Source organism: Pteropus alecto, unplaced genomic scaffold (assembly GCF_000325575.1).
Source record: "Pteropus alecto unplaced genomic scaffold, ASM32557v1 scaffold87, whole genome shotgun sequence".
NCBI classification, from domain to species: domain Eukaryota; kingdom Metazoa; phylum Chordata; class Mammalia; order Chiroptera; family Pteropodidae; genus Pteropus; species Pteropus alecto.
This window is the reverse complement of record NW_006443225.1, coordinates 18,196,304-18,215,761: the sequence shown is the minus strand read 5'-3', so window position 1 is coordinate 18,215,761 and position 19,458 is coordinate 18,196,304. Positions and strand designations below refer to the sequence as shown.

Sequence of the window (19,458 nt, the reverse complement as noted above, 5' to 3'; positions counted from 1 at the left end):
ATATCGAAGGTGACATGGCCAGCACGCTGCTGGACCAGGGGTCGGATGCTCAGTGAAGTGGTGGTTCCCTCCTTTACAGATTTACTCAATTCTTCTCATTTCGGAGATAAGCAACGTTGTGTCACATGAATGAGCAGAATGCTTCGGAAAATTCCTTTAGATCGAAGTTCTTAAACTTTGGTTGAGATTCTTTCTTCTCTACTTGTACAGAAAAGTTTGGAGTTTTTCAATATTTTAAACAGCTACCTTGAAAGTACGTGTAGGTAATATAACACCTACTATTTTTAAATGCCCACTACCTGCCAAAAACGATGTCTAATGCTATATATACTGCACTTTGTTTAATCTTCACAAAAATCTCAGAAGATACTCCCATTTTAAAGTTGAAGAAACGCATATTCAGAGAGGTTAAGTAATCTGCAAAGCTATTACATGGCCAGAGCACTTCAATTTGAATTTAGAAAATCTGTACTACGAATCTTATATTTAGTATGCAATGCTGTCACTCAAAGAGAGACTGCATCAAATAATTCCTTTCAATTACTTCTAAACTTCGACAAAGAGCACCTCGGTGCAGGCAGGGATGGGTGATCCCGGCCTCAAACGGTCACTGCGAGTCCACCCGTGAGGGACACTTCACTCTGCTTTTATGGAGCCCCCTTCAGGGACAGTGCAGAACTGCTACGGTGCCTTCCTAGAGATTCAAGCTCTAAAAAAAAAAATCATTGCCAAAGAATGGCAGCTCCTCCAGTGACATTCCTAAAAAGACTAGGAAGGATGCATTTTTTCATTTTTTGGCTCTAGAACAGAATCTTGTTAGAAATCCTATCGCTTTCATATAATATGTACATGAGATATACAGATAAAACAAACATACTCATGCACCTACACGCACAATCTCACCCTATCAATAATTAAAAGTCATTCTAATAATTAGAAAATTAAAAAATAATATTATAAAGAATAGCTGCCATTATTAAATGGCAACCGTGCATTTCCAGTAACATCCTCTAAGAGGCAGAATCTGAATGTCAAGAACCATTCTCAGAGGCTCGGAAACGGCCCTTATTGGTACCTGCAGGATGCTGCCCCAGCCTCTGGCCAGTCTGAGAAGTGCAACCTGCCTGCTATGGTGCCAGCAGCTACAGAAGGTTGATTTTGAAATTGCACTTCATCTAGCTCACGGCTGGTCAGTGTTTCTTTGAGACCTGCTTCGGCGCATAGGGACCGCAGCAGTTCTACAGAGAAAACCAGCTTGGGGCTCAGATTCTTCCTTCTAGGATTTCTTATTTGCTACTTAACAATAACGCATGCTGCTGGTCACATCTTCAAGACTTCTCCCATTTTAGTGTGTATCTAGCTAAATTTATTATTACTTTTCATACCTGGTAAAAGAATGTTGTAGTGGGCCTCGGTTTAAAAGTTAACTAAGTGATCCGTTTAAGAACATGTTTTCAACTTTAATAAGTAATTTAACTTATTAAGCCCTAAATTTTGTCACTTTATAATGAAGTTAGATTTGTATTGGAGCCCAAATTAGTAAAGCTTCAAGACTTACGTGGAAGAGTTCTGGAATGACTGCCACGTGCTTTCTCTGTTCTATGTGGAATTGTATCACTATCTAACGAAAGACTGAGGATTCCTGTATGAAATGTCTTCTAAGATTTTTTTTCTTGCCTGTTTAAAATAATTCATCGTCTACTTAACTAAAAGATAATCTAGCAATATTGTTATAATATAGCAATAATATTCCCTCTACTCTTTTCAAAACTATTACTCCTAAAAAAAACTTCACAAAAATAATACTTATTAAAGGTGACTGATATTTCAACCTTCTAAAAATTAAAATTTAATGGAATAGAATGTATGCTCTAAAATAGCTTTAGGACGATAGAAACATTCACCAAAAATCAAAGTGTTTTAAGTCCCAGAAGATTATTTAACACTTCCTAGCTTAAAAATGATTAAAATAAGATTTTTTTTTTAAGTATAGGAATATACAAGTTTATAGTGCTCTATTACATAAAGCTTTTAAGGAAATATCTGAAAAAGATGAACCAAACTGAGTTGTAAATACTTACTTGTAAATGGGTAATAACTCATGTCTTTTGATGGCACTGTCTGATTTTGTATCACTGTCATACAACCTTTGCATATGTCTTCCAGTTCGAAGTGGAGGGCCTAAATTGTCCATCTTACTATTAAAATATATAAAGGGGCACCCATAAGGAGATTGCTACCATTTGTTTCTTCATATATATATATATAAAATGTTTTTAAAGACATTATTCTGGTTCATCAGAAAAGTACCCAAGCTCTTAATTATCTGACTGTCAGGGTTAGGAGCAATGCCTAAAAGAACCCTCAGATAGTTCATGCGATGCCCACTATTAGATACGAACATTCTCTCTATGCAGGCCGCCTTATCCGTTCTGATGAACATCCAAACAAATGCCCCATTTATACAGAACAGGGCAGTGGAATCAACGAAGACACTTAAAACTATTGTTTCAAGTAAAATTTGTGAAGCTAGCAGTGAACTGAAAGTCATTGTTCTAGTAAATAAGGCAGATGGGAGGCCTGTCTTTATGGTGTTCTTGAGTAATCTCACTGTTTCCAGTCCCTGAATTCACAGACCCTTCCCCTTTTTCTTCTTTATTATTTTATCATTTCCCCTGTACTTTAAAATTCCAAATATAAAATAAGAAATCAAATGAATATTTATATCTTTACTCCATTTGACTTTCTAACAAAGAATAACTATTTCTGAAATCTATCCAGGGAAAAGTAAAACAAGATCCTATGTAAAAAAACACAGTCATCGTGAAAAATAACGTGTAAAAATGCTACTGGCCATGCCAAAAGTGTAAAGGATATCCATCCAGAGGTTGATACAAGAATTGCTGGTCTGTAGATACTTCACTGTTTTACATCAGCCAAATAATTGAATCATATATACTATCACCAACCCATATACACTCATGGTAGGGAACAGGGAAAATTATGAAATTAGGAGAACTATTTTAAATGACTACTGAATAACATATCACTGCTCGTTAACTCTAAAACTACACTCTTTTTAAGGGATGCTTATTTGCTTGTTCCACTTATTCACTGACTGTATAAATCCTGAGCATCTCTATGTGTCAGGCACTGTGCTACTTTCTGGCGATATACTGGTAAATAAGAGAGGCTTGATGCTTGTTCTTATTGAGTTTAGAATCTAAAAAGAATCCGTTCATTTCTCTAGGTTATAAGGGTCTTTAAGGAGGGGCACATTTTATCCATTTTTATGTTCTTTTAGTATCCTGTAGAGAGCAGGCATTTTTTTTGTAAACGTTGATACTAATATTTTGCAGGTGGTGATGTTCACATTTAAAACGTTTTAAAGTTTAAAAAATGCCTTCATTAAATATATATATTAAACAATTTCTAAAATGTTTGAGATTAAATCTTATGGTTCATTTTATTTCTGAAAGATAACTGGAAAAGTCGACTTTTTGGAATTTAAACAAGTCAGATTTTTCTTTGAATTGTTTAACCATTAGCAAAACATTATTATTCAAATTGTTATTTGAACAAAACAAATCTGTGAATTTGAAATAAGGAATAAAATATTTTATTTTCTTCCTCAGAAAGTTACTAAAATTATAATTTCGAAAATTTTAAGCTACATTTTTAAGAAAGATTCCTCTGACGTGATAAGAACTACTCAAATCTTACATATGATACAACAAAGTTCATATTTGAAAAGGAGATATGTAAAACCTAATAAAAATCTAAAGGTAATTATCTAATGAGAATATTCCATATATTCTATGAGAGGATGACCAGCATTTTCAGCTTTTGAAAATCTAATTGAAAGGCGGGTTCCCATGACGATATATAGTGCCATATAACTGTTATAAATTGAACTCAATTGATCTACCTAGCTACCTATGTGTATGTATGTATGTATGTGTGCATATATGTATATGTATATGTATATGTATATCTATACATCTATATATGTAGATATCTATAAATATACAAGCATTCAAACGTTACTTAGGCTAAACGGAAATAAATGTCATTCGTAAACTAAAAATCACTTAAATTTATGTTCTTCTATAATTTGATACTTTATACTATGCCAATATCAAAGTATAACCAAAACTAAATTTATAAATCTCAATAATACAGTCAAGATTTTACATGTATATATTTATATATTTATAAATCTTGACTACACATATATTTTTAAATAGCATGTAATAAAAGTCAGTTTTGGGGTAATTAAATATAAACACTTGTAGGAAAGTCCAATACATGGCGTGCAAAAGCTTCAAAGAATGTGTATGTATGTATGTATGTGTGCATATATGTATATGTATATGTATATGTATATCTATACATCTATATATGTAGATATCTATAAATATACAAGCATTCAAACGTTACTTAGGCTAAACGGAAATAAATGTCATTCGTAAACTAAAAATCACTTAAATTTATGTTCTTCTATAATTTGCTACTTTATACTATGCCAATATCAAAGGATAACCAAAACTAAATTTATAAATCTCAATAATATAGTCAAGATTTTACATGTATATATTTATATATTTATAAATCTTGACTACACATATATTTTTAAATAGCATGTAATAAAAGTCAGTTTGGGGGTAATTAAATAAATTTTAAAAATATTAGTTTATGAAAGAAGAACTTTCAAATACTTAAATCTTTTCCTAAACAACCTAGATCACGGATGTGGCAGATCGTTTCTCATGTACCATCTTCACATTTATTTTAGTGAACATAAATGCTACCTTCCCACGTCTCCTTTTTATTAAACTTTATTTCTGTGCCTCAACCTCTAGTAGCACTAAAGATAAGTTAAAGCAGCAAAAAGATCAAGGGAAATTTGGAAAAAAACTGAAATCTTTGCAAAAGTGGTGATTTTACCAAAAAGAATTTAAGGCTTCGACCCAACTGACTGCTCTTTGGTTGACGTTTCTTCTCTGTCTTAGCCTTGCAAACTGTCAGTTAAGGAAGTGAATAAAATGAATACAGAAACCAGGAAGCCTGCGTCTACTATGTGTTTTGCTTTGATCTCAAGTGCCCTTAGATGTTTCAAGTTATGAAAAAAATGCACGTCTGCTGATTTTCATATTGAATTCATCCATCATCTACACCTGGGGTTACTTTGAGAATCAATAAATGTTGGGAAAGTAGAATGACAAGTCGACTGCATTATATGTTTTTTAATTATTTACAAAGTTGGAGGAATATAATTTCACTGTGGTAGTACCCCATTATGGAACTATCAATATCTACGCTTTTAGAGTGCTTTAATGCCATATCTCTTAAAGGCTCCAATTCAGTAATGACAATTGTTATACACTCAAGGTCTGAAAGAAATTAAGGCAGGAATAAACAAATCCATTCATCAGAAAAAGTCCTGCTGCTGCTAATGGAAAGGAAGGAGGATGTTTTGAAGCTAACCAAGCACACCCTCATAGCAGGCATTTGGTGCAGACAGAATTTCAAACCGATGTAACATTCAAGAGCATGTCCTTCTAGGAAAGATTTGGCTGGAGTCGACATGAAAGTGTTTTTTTAAGCCCTCGCTGTTCTTTCCATTCAGCCACAGAAATGTGTCGGAAGAATAAAAGTTAAAAAACCGCATTGGTTCCAGGGAACATTAATCTGTGGTCAAAGTTCCTAGGGAGCCCACATGGCTTAAAAAATAACAGTTCCATCTTTGGGAGTAAATGAAGAATCCTTAAAACCCTTATCTTCAAATTATAAATAACTAATTCCTACAATAATTAACTTATTCCCAAAGAGTGAGTGGACAACTTTCTCTGTAAAGGGCCAGACAGTAAGTATTTCAGGCTCTGCGGGCTATAGAGTGTCTCTGTCACAAATACTCCACTGTGTCATTGCAGCACGAAGGCAGCTAAGGACAATGCAAAGCAACTGGGCGTGGCCACATTCCAATAAAAAACGGGTGTTGAGCAGGATTTGGCCCTCAGCCCATGATTCAAAAACATCACCTGCTCTAAAACATCAAAATTTCTTCTATGAGAGGATGTTAGTATTTTAAGATTTTGAAAAATCTAAATGAAAAGCAGATTTCAACGATGATTTATTTTACCATATATTAAAAGATTATGATAAATATCACTACATTATCTTGTGTTCCTTAATGAAAACATATTACTTTTTGTCAAGGTAACACATTTCTACAGATGATGAACACTTCTACTTTGACCAAGAATTTTTAATTTAAAATGATATCTGCAGTTGCATGTGACTTCTATGATACGAGTAGTGTATGTAGAGAGATAATATTTTGGTGGATTTTCAAAATATTTATAGCTGAATGCACATTTTTAGAAATATTTGGCAATAATATCAACCTATTTCTAATGTGAAATTTATTTATCGAAGGTCCTTGCTGATACCATGAGAGCGAATTCTCTTAAGAAAAAAGCCACTCAGTCTTGTAAAACTGTAGCAAGCCCAGCAGATAGAGATATAATTAAAAGATGACTTCTGAAGTAATGCTGGGAAAAAGTTTACCAGGTGATATTCTGTATCCTTCTAGACCTCTATCATCACCATGTTCTGAGGCACTTTAATGTCTCCTACTTCCACTTTTGATTCTAAACTTATCAATCTTATGCAGATAATTTAGTCTATAATTCCATGGAAAAGTCATCTGCCCTAATCCAATGGTCAATCATCATTATCCACATAAGAAGCCAAACTCTGTGTTTCCAGGTTGTGTTAGGTATTTCTAGATCAATAATAAAAGACGGAGAAGTTCATAAAAATCTAATGTTCCACAGAAATATAATTCACATCCACCAAAAGATTGGCTAATGATGAAAGCCTGTTTCTATTCATATGACATGTATTTAAAAACTAGGTATTTATTTCTTACTGTTGTTAATATAAAGTATGAGAAACCAAATTCAATTTTTGTATTAAGAAATGCTCCTTATATGCATTCTGTTGCTCCAAAGTAAACTTCTGTTTTCCTAGTAACTGAACAGAAGTAAAGCTCTGAAATTTGATAATTCAGCTATTCAAAATTAGCAGCTGAAATATCCACTTAAGCTGGTAATTAACCATTAAGAAAACACAATTTTCAAGGCATGACTATGTAAACTTTGTGACACAATTCAAATGTGGCAATATTTATTTAAAAGCTCTGTGTTGCATCATAATTCTAAAATCTCCTAGGATTAAAGATAATCATCTTTTAGAATATGGGGAAAAATTCCACTGGGTTTCTGTGTATTAGGCAGGGCTGCTGTGTCTCACGGTCTTAGCAGAGTGGCCTCATGCAGTAGGTGTCCTCTGGGGCTCAGTGGTGCAATCTCTCTGGTCACCTGAGCCACACCAAGATACACAGTAATGAAAATGCCAAAGGTTAAAGACAGAGAGAATCTTATAAGCTTCTGTTCTGCTTAAAAAAAAAAATCTGTTAAAATCGGTCGGACCACAGGATGTCTAAAGGTTAGTTTTCAAACATGAGAATTTTCCCAAGTGCAAAGATGAATTTTTCTGTGGTATGACTCCAAAATATGCTAAAGATTACATGCCACTAGTATGCAAGATTAAAGCTGACCACAACAAAGGTTATGTATACATAACCTTTAAACAATCCCAAGTCACATTTTAAAATTACTCCATTTTACTAATCTCAGCAGATGCTCAATTTCTTGAACATTTCAGCTAACCAGATGTCTTATATCCTTTAATCTATCCTGAATCGTCTGTGTCAATGGAAATAATAGCTTCCATACAAACTTCACATATTTATTCCATCAGCCCAGAACCATGATTCTATCATGTGTCAACAGGTTGACAAACAAGGGATTGAATTTATTAATTCATTACTTTTCTCATTATTTGTCAAAAATTTATTGTGTGCTCACAACCCACACAAGGGACACACCTGGAGCACCTGGCTCAGGTGACCAGAGAGATTGCGCCACTGGGCCCCAGAGGACACCTACTACATGAGGCCACTCTGCTAAGACTGGGAGACACGGCAGCCCTACCTAATACACAGAAACCCAGGGAGGCAGCCAAAATGTGGCTGCAAGGAAAAATGTCCCAAATGAAAGAGAACAACGCTTCAGAAAAAGAACTAAACAAAATGGAGATACGCAGATGCGGAGTTCAAAACACTGGTTATAAGGATGTTCAAGGATATCAGCGAGAATTTCAACAAAGAGACAGGAAACATAAAAATGGAGATGGAGAACATAACAAAGAACCAGTCAGAAGAGAACACAATCACTGAAATAAAGACTGCATTAGCAGGACTCAAGAGCAGATTAGAGAAGCAGAGGGCTGAATCAGCGGTTTGGAAGATAAGGTAGCAGAAAACACCCAATCAGAACAGCAACGAGAAAAAAGAACCCTAAAAAATGAAGATAGTGTAAGGGGCCTCTGGGACAACATCAAGCACACCTACATCACGTCATAAAGGGACACCAGAAGGAAAAGAGTGAGAGCAAGGAATGAAACACCTTTTTGAAGAAATAATGACAGAAAACCTCCCTAACCTGGTGAAGGAAATAAGACATACGAACCCAGGGAAGTGCAGAGAGTCCTGATCAAGATGAATCCAAAGAGACCCACACGAAGATACATAATAATGAAAATGCCAAAGGTTAAAGACAGAGAGAATCTTAGAAGCAGCAAGAGAAAAGCAATTAATTACCTACAAGGGAGCTCCCATAAGACTGTCAGCTGATTTCTCAACAGAAATTTTGCAGGCCAGAAGGGATTGGCACAAAATATGCAAAATGATGAAAAGCAAGGACCTACAACCAAGATTAATCCATCCAGTAAAGCTATCATTCAGAAATGAAGGATAAGAACTTCTCAGACAAGAAAAAGCTAAAGAAGTTCACCACCAACACATCAGTACTACAAGAAATTTTAAGAGACTTCTTTAAGAAGAAAAAAAAGACAAAAAGTATGAATAACAAAATGGCAATGACTACATATTTATTAACAATTACTTTAACTGTAAATTGATTAAATGTTCCACTAAAAAGAGGGAATGGCTAAGAAAACAAGATCATTCCATATACTGCATACAGGGGACTCACTTCAGACCCAAGACACACAGAGTCTGAAAGCAAAGGAATGGAAGACAGTTCATGAAAATGAAAGTGAACAAAGAAAAGCAGGGGAAGCAATACTTACACCAGGCAAAAAAAAGATTTTAAAACAAAGGCTATAACAAGACACAAAGAAGGACCCGGTATGCCCACTTCTCGGTATTTATCAGAAGAAACCCAAAACACTAATTTGAAAAGACATATGCTTCCATATGTTCCTTGCATAATCTACAATAGCCAAGACATGGAAGCAATCTAAGTGTCCATCAATAGATGACTGGATAAAGAAGAAATGGTACACATATACAATGAAATATTACTCAGCTAAAAAAAGAAGGAAATCCTGACGTCTGCAATGACATGGATGGACCTAGAGGGTATCATGCTAAGTAAAATTCGTCAGACAGGGAAAGACACAAGCACATGATTTCACTTATATGTGGAATCTAAAAAAACAAAATATATGAACACGCAAAGCAAACACATAGATAGATACAGGGGACAAACTGATGGTTGCCGGATAGGAGAGGGGATTGGGGAATGGGGGAGAAAGGGGAAGGGAGTAAGAAGTACAAACTGTTAGTTACAAAGCAGTCGTGGGGATGTAAAGTACAGCACAGGGAATATAGTCAATAATATTGTAACAACTATATACTGTAAGAACATGGATACTAGATTTATCTGGGTGATGACTTCCCAAGTTACGTAAATGTCTAATCACTGTTTTGTACTCCAGAAACTAATATAATATTGTACGTCGATTATTACTAAAAAAAAACAAATTATTTTTAAAAATGCACTGTGTGTCTCTGCTGCTGGGCTTTATACCACATTCTCTGGTTACATCTGTGAGCCAGGCAGACACTGGGCTTTCATTATGGCACGGGAAACACAAACAGATCGCTGCCTCGATAACTAAAAAAAGGAATGGAGTCTGCCACTAGACAGACCGTCGTGAATGGTTCTATTGAACACAGTGATATAGTAATGTTCCAGCTAGTAGGGTCATAAGTTAGCCAGAAACAAACGCCATCACTCTCTTCCTACTGGCTGGAAACATTCCTCTAACATGCGAGGATCACGTACAAATGGACAATCGGGATTTGAACAGTTATGCTTGACGATTTAACATGATGTGGGAGAATCTGTAAGATTTCGTGCTAGAAAATCTTTGTTGTTAGTACAAACAGATTTTCTCCTAGGGACCGTGTAAATGTTAATCAGATTTTCTTAGATCAGTTGTCAAGGTCTAAGCAGAGTCACAGAATGCTGTCAGAGTGAGACGCAGGAAAGAGGCATGCACAAAGTGATACAGCTCTTCAGTGGCACAGTAGGTCCTAGAAGCCTAGTTCTCTGATGCAAACTCTTTTTGATGATACCAGCCAGCTTCACACGCCCTGTTTAAGAATGCTGGGAGTCAGTACAACCTAATATTGCCAACTGATAAAATTCCCAGTATGATACGAAAGATACCGAAAATATCAGCTTTTAATTCATAATCGACTGTAAATGAAACTATAAATAACACTACAAACAAATACTATGAACCAAAATGGAAGGCAATTCTCTGCGATATGGGTAAAAAGGCTTTGTAACGTTAAAACACACGTGGTTATGTCTATATTTAAGTCAACCGAGTGGAGAAGAAAAAAACAATCAAGTCAGGTTTTACCTCGGGAAGATGAGAACCTTTTACCTTTCAACCACCTGTTCTCCTGATAACCTCTCTTTCTTAAGGATAGCCTGTCTCTTCTTTTTGGAAGCACACCAAAAACAAAAAACACTTAACTAATCAGATCTTGTTAGCCGATTTTTTTTTCTTTTTCTAGAATACTTAAATTCCTTTTAGCTTCTGCATTTTCTACATAGTCCAAATTAGAAAGCAAAAAGCAATTACACTTATTTGATATAAACCCTCGTATATATTTCCTACATAAATAAAAGTTAAAGTAATAACCTATATCTGAAAATAATGTGTGCTATATTTTTAAATCAACTTTATCAGTATTTCTAAAGTTATAGACATAATCCCTCATTCTAAAGGTTATGTAGTAATTCTTAATTTTCTGAAATCAAAATGGCAGAGAAAGTGGGTTTCTACTGGAATAGGAGGCCTTCTACTAAAGTCTCTAATATCATCAACAATTTTCCTATAGGAAAGTCATTGTTGAAAGCTTAATTATGTTACTTTACTGAAAGCCATGTATATAAAACTATAGAAAGATAAAAGGTAGTTAGTATTAAATACAAGGAAAAAAGTCACCCACTGTTACTATTTCAGCACATTTTTGCTTACACATATTTTTCCAGTTTCTATCAGAGTAAACATAGAGTTTGTATCCTATATTCCTCTTGGTATAGCAGAATCATCCTATTAAAATTTATAAATATTTTATGCTTGCATAATAACCTTCTGTAGATTTTCAAAATCTGCTCTTCAAACAAAGCTAGACATATTTAGGTGATTTTATATTTTTTACATTGTAATAAAAACACATGAAAAGTGACCAATGTTTAGAGCTACTGATAGCCCAATTTGTATCCTGTTTCCAACTCTGAACAGCTGTGTTGCTTTGAGCAAATTACTTTGCTTTTGAATCTCCCATCATATGGTAGTGGGATGACTTTAATAAAAATACATGTAAAATGTCTAGCACAGTGCCTGATACATAATGCTTAATAAATTACGGTTATTGCAAAACTCTTCCGTATTTCAAATAATTTCCTTAGACTAGATTCCTAGAGTAAAATTATTCGATCAAAAATCTAGATTTTTTTAAGACTCCTGATAAATGCCACCAGATTGTCTTTCAATATGGTCATACTAATTTAGACCCTCGATAGCAGTGATTGTGGTTCTGATCTGCAATATGTTAAAGAGGCAAATGAACTTAGAAAAAAAATTAAGGTTAATGAAAAAGCCAATTATCTAAGCAAAATAAAACCTTAGTGTCATATAGATGGATAGATAGCTAATAAATTAAGTTCGGCGTAGACTTACCCTGCGTGGGGGGCTGCTACCCCCTTATGAGAGGGCGATGAGGTCTGAAGTTTGCTTCCCAAAGGGCCGCTAACGGAAGACGCTTTACCTGAAGGCGCACCTTGCGATAAAAACAGTATCAGTGTTAATGACGCTCTGAAAAGAATATCGCATAAAACAGAGCCTCCGACAAGGAAAATGATGCTTTAACGGCAATAAATCTTAGTGGCAATAAATCAAAACAAGTTATTTTTTTAAAAAATGAAATTTCCAGAGAATAACATATAGCATCCTTCATTTCTAATTTCTATATTTCTTTCTTACAATTTACATACAAATAAAGGTATACTTTGCTGGTCGACATCTTCTTCAAGCCATTAGTCATTTGTCTATTAAGGACAACTATCAAGTTCAGACATAGGCAGAAATGAGAGAAAAATACTCTGGTCAAAGAATCAAGACAAGAACATGGTCAACTACTCTGAACAGATGCTATATCAATAATCACACCAAGGACAAAGCTTTAAGCCAAAAAAAATAAAAAAATAAATAAACAAAGGACTAGAAAATACCTAAAGTAGAAGCTACTGAAAGTTACTTTATTTTTACCCCCAAATAATTACTTATGCTCTCCATCCCTTGCTAATTATAAATCTATTTTAATGATACAGAATAAAACACTATCTTCATTTCCTTCTTTACCAACGCTATGACAAAAAAAAAAAAGGAAGAAAGAAAGAAAAAAAGAAAGAATAGTGATTTTATGGATCTCATTACCTACAATGGTCTTGCTAATGGCACTTGGTTGTGGTAACCGTGACGATCCTGACGCCGTGCCAGGAGAATTTGACTTTTTAAGTGCAGGCGGCTTATACTAAAATAAAGAAAAGAAAATGTTTTATCAACTTCGTTTTTGATTAGGGGTTATAAACTAGTATTTCAAAAGCTCACATTCCCTGAAATGAGCAATCTTTTTACTAGCTACTGAGTCAGCCACGTCGAGAAAGCGTGGATTAAAATGTGTCACCTTAGAGAGGTTTCCCAAAACGTGCTCCCTTTCAAAACTGGTGTGCTAAAATTTGGCTCAGAGGTTCCACTGCTCAAATAAACTAGGAGCACCTTTTCCCAGCTCACAGTGGGAGAAACGGTTTCATGGAAAGTATTTCCTCAGTGTTAGATTTTAAATGCCAAGCAAGGATTAACAGAAAGACTTAGAAACGCCCAATGATGCTTACTTGGTAGGACAGCACTAAAGGTCATGATTTTTACATGTTCTCACAGGTGTTTTTATATTTCATGTACATAATCCAGCCATATTTCCTGATAAAAATTCTTAAGAGTATATATCAGTCTGGACAAGTTTTACAACAGCTGCCTTTTAGATTTCCCCAATGTGAAGAGAGACAGCTATTAAGTAAGACTCATGCGCCTCGGGTCCAGCCCATGTTCCAACTGTAGGGTGGTTCCTGTACTTACACGTGAACTTGAGATTTGGCTTACTGCATTATTTAAACTGCTTAGGATTTTATGTGAAAATTGGTCTTAAACCTAATATTCAAAAATCAAATCATATTTTATACCAATAATCATAATAAAATTTAAGATGCACTACTACTAAAAAGCTGCTGGCTAAACACAAACGTTAAAGTCAAACATCATAACCTTTGGAAATTCAGTATGCGATCTTAAAAAAAAAAATCTTGACACACGCACTCAAACAGCATGCATGTCTGGAACTATTATTCCAGAACCTCAAATTTAAAAGCCCTCAGCGAATAGAAAACCATCAATAACTGTCACATGAACAAATGACTAGAAGACTTAGGAGATGAGCCACATAAAAACAGCTGCTTTGAACACCTAAGAGGTGTTTCTGGTTTAAAAGGACATCTGTTAGCATCAGTCTCCCCCATTAAAATATCAACAAAGACATTAGGAAAGGTATTAAAACTAAAAACAATATGGAAAACAAGACCCAACAGAGACTCCTCAAAATATCAGACATGTCTACTAAAAACAGGGTCCATAAAACTGGGTTAAGAAACAGAATTGATGATGCACGCATCTGTGCTACGTGCCAAAGACGAGCAAAATTACCAGCATGGACAAAGGGCGCTGCCATAGCACGTAACCCACCGAGACGCCAAGTCTCAACAGGGACCTGGTAGCATTTCGTACCGGGGACTAAGATTTTTATGTACGTAACGAAACGTATTATTATTAACTTTGTGGCTTACAAATAGAAAGAAGCAGAACATTCCTTTCAATAAGGAAAATTTCCCCGCTCTATATATTAGGCCTCCTATCATTTGACTCAATTTTATCGTCAGGTTTCCTAGCTGTCCAGAACCTAGCACCTTTTCTTTTTGAACCAGCCAGGTTAGTTTCCCTACTGAATCCACACACCACTCTGAATGCCTCTTGTTTAAAACATGTTCACTTGCCTCTCAGTAACCGGCTGTCCCCCTGACCTAGATAATCTGACCCCTTCCTTACTGAGCTGCATCTCGTCTCTTCTACGACATGAAAACATTCAGGACTTATGTGACTTTCAAACATGGATTTTATCACCATTTTCTCACACTTCTAATTCCTCTGGTTTCCTCTGAATCTGCTTAACCTATTTTTAACTTACTTTCTTACTTTTTTCCCGAACACCTCTTTAAATCTGTATAATTTCAAGTCTCTACTAACTCAAGTCCATTTCATATTAAAGTTTTCAATTAGCCATTCAAATTGCTTACTAAATCCCTGAACAGTAAGATAAAAATTTTTGCAGGTGAGAAAACTGTACTTAAATATTCTGTAAAGCATAAAACCGAAACAGTGAACTTGAAAAGTCATTTTCTCGTTTGTTTGTAGAAATGAGTAAGTTGAGCATTTCACCTGTGGCCGAGAGGTCACTTTTCCTTTGGTATCAGTAGAAAATTTGCCTTTATTACTAATACGTGCTGCCTGTTCTTTACAGAAATTTATATGTCTATCAGCTGCATTTTCATTAAATCTCCTCTGGCAATACGGACACTGAATATAATCTAAAATAGAAAAAAGAAACAGATTAATAACATAATACTTGAAATGAGACATAAGGGATTCTAAATTTTTATGAACGTTAATTCACCATGTAAGCATAAGTAACAACATTTGATAAGCAAAAACCCTCGTTTCCTTATAATCACCCGACCTGACTTATCTAAACTTAGTAAAGACATTTCAGAAAAAAGTCTGCTAGTATATAATAAACTCCGATTTTCTTCCCACTTAGAATCAAATTTGAGAGGGAAGAAGACCAACAGATAAATCCTAAGTACAAAAAATGAATAAGTAGAGGAAAAATGTTATTTCTTTTTTGCCTCTATAATGCCATGTTTTCATCATATATATATATTTTTATATGGTTAACTAGTTAAGCAGTATTAACTCAATACATTAAAAATGTATTTTAAAATTTAGAATATGTTAAAACCTTTACTTCAATTAGAGGAAAACTGTCCAGAAATAGTTTAATCAACTTTACACAGTTTTATTTTCCTGTAGAGGTTCTATCAGATGAAAGAAGTGATAAGAACATACCTCATTAACATAGTTAATTCAAATTTAAAAGCAAATGTTTCCTCGATAAAATATTCTAAAGTTCAATTTATAGTGCATAAAATTTTTTTTTAAATTAAATCTCTGAATTACCAAATTTTGTAGCATTTTGTAGCACTGTAAAAGATCTCAACTTTTAGAGACACTGAGAAGACATGAATATAAAAATTTATCAGTATCAAAAAAAATCTGAATTTATTTCAACGTGTTTATTTTTTGAGAGGGAGTCTGTCCTTTAGAATTTATACTCATCTGAAGCTCAAATATTTGTTATGCTAATTAATTAGTGGTTAAGTCTAAAATTTCTAATAAGAAAGTTGTTTTACTCTGAGAGATTAAAAAATTTCTAAAGCCCAAATTATCCTGAAAAACGGGCACTCTCACTGACTTATGTAAACATGAAAAATAGTTATGTTAGATAAGACGTAACATATAAATACCTCCGAAACAGAGAGAAAATTCAACTTCATGGGGAAAAGTAAGGGAGAGTTAGAAGAGCCCCAAACCCAGTCGGGACATCCCCAAGACATTCACGGCATTACATTTAATTAATCTAGTACAGGAGTTGGCAAACTAGGGCCCCTGGGCCAAATCCAGACTGCCTGCGGCCTGTTTTCACAAATAAAGTTTTATTGGAATACAGCAATGCCGTTCATTTACATAACTGTGGCTGATATCTTCCAGCAGAGGCATAACTATGGCTGGTATCTTCCAGCAGAGGCAGAGTTGCATAGTTACAAAAGAGAAAGACTCTGGCTTGCAAAGCGTAAGCTATTTACTCCCTGACCCTTTATAGAAATAGTTTGTCAACTTCTCTACAATAAAATGTCAAAAATTATCATACCTGGATTTCCTAAAGGAATTTCTCTTTACTAAGAAATAAGTCTCAATGTAGAATACTACCGCAATTTTAATGTGGCTAACTTTTTACATTAAAATAACTGTCTCTTTAGGCCACTCTAATAACCAATGACAAAGTGTCGACTGTGCTACTTTAAATCTTTCAGTGTCTTAATATCACGTATGGTGTTGCCAGCATCCTGCCTTGCTCTTGTTAACAGTGACAAGCAACTTTTATCTACCCGAGAAAGAAAATATAATACATGAGCTTAGGGCATAATTTAGGTATATCAGTCCATATGGTAGCTGCCTACGTGAACTGTACATTTTAGAAGCAATATTATTTTTTTCCTTTCTGGATGATAAGATTCCAAAGATCTGGGCATCGTAACTCTGAATTTTACTGACTGAGTACATTTCAACCCACAATGAGCATGATTAAAATAAGTCCTGAAATACTAACACTTAAAAGTTACTCTAATGATGTAATAAACGGTATTATAATGCTGTTTAAATAAAAGTATTGAGCTAAAAAGATAATGCATTTCTACGTTCCACACTGATGTGTCTTAATCAGTCTAAATGCCTGGAATATCACGATTATTTTGCAGCAAAGCTTTTGAAGATTATACTTCATCAGATTCCATTATTATGAATTAAGTTTAGTAACAACTTAAAATTTCCGTCAACAACCCTCCACATACCGGGGTCATAAGAAGGTGGGGGAGGAGGAGGAAGCCGGCCCCCCTCTTTAAGCGCCTGATCAAGGCCTTTAGCGGCTCTTATGGTGGCAATGAATTCTTCATGTTTTCTTCTCCAGTTAGATGGTTTCTTTGGTGGTTCAGGCTATAAATAAAGAAAAATAGTTTCAGAACTTCTTTTTGAAATAAATTGAGATAAAACTTGAGGAAATGCCATATATATTACTTTAAATGTTCTCTTATCAGGTGCCCTTAAATGGTCTCCTTCCAAAATTTACAATTACAAAAAAAAAACAAAAAACAAAAAAACTTTATGCAACTATATTATATGTTTTTAAAATGCAATCGCAATTGTGATAGACACTGCTAAATCGAGTTCTGTAGGTATTACACACATTTAAGCTCCCACTAAGAGTGTATTTCCCAGTTTTCCCATAGTTTCTTCAACGAAGCATATTATCAAACTTTTGGGTTTTTAATTGAAGAGAAAGGTGAAAAACAGTTCTCTATGGTTTTAACTGGCTTTTCTCTTACAATGAAAGAAATTGAGCATCTTTTCATAACATTAAGAATCATTCGTATTGCCTTTTCTGTGAAGTGCTTATATGTCTGGTCAACTTATCTGTTGGGATACTGGTCTTTTTTTTCTTTAAACAATTTCCAGTCACTCTTTAGAGGAGATTAGCCCCAGTCCTCCACAAAAACTATGTCTGTCTTTTGACCTTATGTAAGGGTCTTCTGATATAAAGAATTACTTTTTAAATGTAGTTTAATCTATAAATCTTTATTGTTCTCTAGATCTGTAGTCACAGTCAGCAAAGTCCAATCTCACACCAGAGTAAATGAAAATCTTCCATGTTTCCACCTATTACTTTAGTGGCTTCATTAAAAAAAAAATGTGAATCTCGCTCATTTGGAATTCATCGCAATGTTCGGAGTCACATACGGATTCAACTTCGTTTTCTGTTTAACACGGCTCTGCAGCTGCCTCGCCATCTCATCCTTCATGGGCTTTTCTCTCACTAAGCTGGGATATCAAGTTATCATGTTCTCTTTTGTATTTGAACTTATTTTTGAACTTCCTTTTTGTTCCATTATTGTGACTGTATCAGTGTTTTAAATATTGACACTTTTTAATAATATTTAATATCTGGTAGGGTAACCTCCTTCATTCTGCTTCTTTTACAAACTTTTCTGGTTATTCTTGTATGTATATCTTACCAGAGAAACTTTAGAATCGGCTAGTCTAATTTTTTTTTAACTGGAAACCATATTTTAACAGGAAAAACTAAACATTATAGTCACAAATGACTTAAGGAACTTAAATCTTTATTATGCTAAGTATACTCATTCAAGAATATGAGATATATTTCCATTTGAAGAAGCGTTTGTCTTTCAGTACTTTTTAAAAATATTATTTGTGGAAGTCCTGTACCTTTATTATTATAGGGTTTATTCCTAAATATTTTATATTTGGTGCTCTTTTATAAAGGGTCTTTTCTTCATTTTTCTGTTACAAGTTGTTGAAATATGAAACCTAGTAATTTCTGTGTATTAACATCAGACGTCATTACTTCACTGACTTCTCTTATTAATTGTAGTATTATATTAGTTGATTCTCTTGAGTTTTCATCTCTAATGATGGCAGTTTTATCCTCTTTTTTCCAATCCCTACGCAGCTATCGGCCAACACTCACTTCATGGGTTGGAGCTGAATCCTGCTCTCGACTCTAACAGAACTACCTCTGAGGACCTTTTCACTAAACATGATGCTGGCTTATGGGCTACGAAAGATTTATTTTGTCATATTATTGAAATAGCCGACTATTTCTATTTTGTTTTTATTTTTAAATCAACAATATATGTTGAGTCAACGAAGTCAAAAGGTGGTTCTTTAAAAACACTAAGAAGGCAACACACACACAAAAATACAAATTACCAAGAACGTAAAATAGTACATGATCCAGTTCTTACAAACATGAGAAAGAAGATATTATAAAGAAACTTAATGCTAATTTGACAATTAAAATGAAACGAACAATATCCTTGACAAACACAACCAAATAGACACCAGAACAGAAAATCACGTCTTACACATTCCTAAAAATGAATCTACTATTAAAAAATACACAAAGAAAACTCCTGAACCAGACGCCTCTTCTGTTGAATTCTTAGAGACATTTAAGGAAAAAACAGCATCAATCTTTTAAAA

General features: G+C 34.4%; 1 protein-coding gene across 2 annotated transcripts in view; it reads right to left on the bottom strand.

Annotated features, from left to right (window-relative positions):
- The window catches only part of ZC2HC1A (zinc finger C2HC-type containing 1A), a 35,147-nt gene that overhangs the window by 4,014 nt on the left and 11,675 nt on the right, over positions 1–19,458 (bottom strand). The window contains exons 4-8 of one of the 2 annotated variants that reach the window (XM_025041176.1): positions 17,250–17,391; positions 15,001–15,149; positions 12,892–12,988; positions 12,136–12,235; positions 2,082–2,198 (exon numbers count right to left, since the gene is read on the bottom strand). In XM_025041176.1, the coding sequence (XP_024896944.1) occupies positions 2,082–2,198; positions 12,136–12,235; positions 12,892–12,988; positions 15,001–15,149; positions 17,250–17,391 (605 nt within the window). The remainder of the gene's footprint in view (positions 1–2,081; positions 2,199–12,135; positions 12,236–12,891; positions 12,989–15,000; positions 15,150–17,249; positions 17,392–19,458) is intronic. The other variant, XM_025041177.1, reaches the window with a different exon arrangement.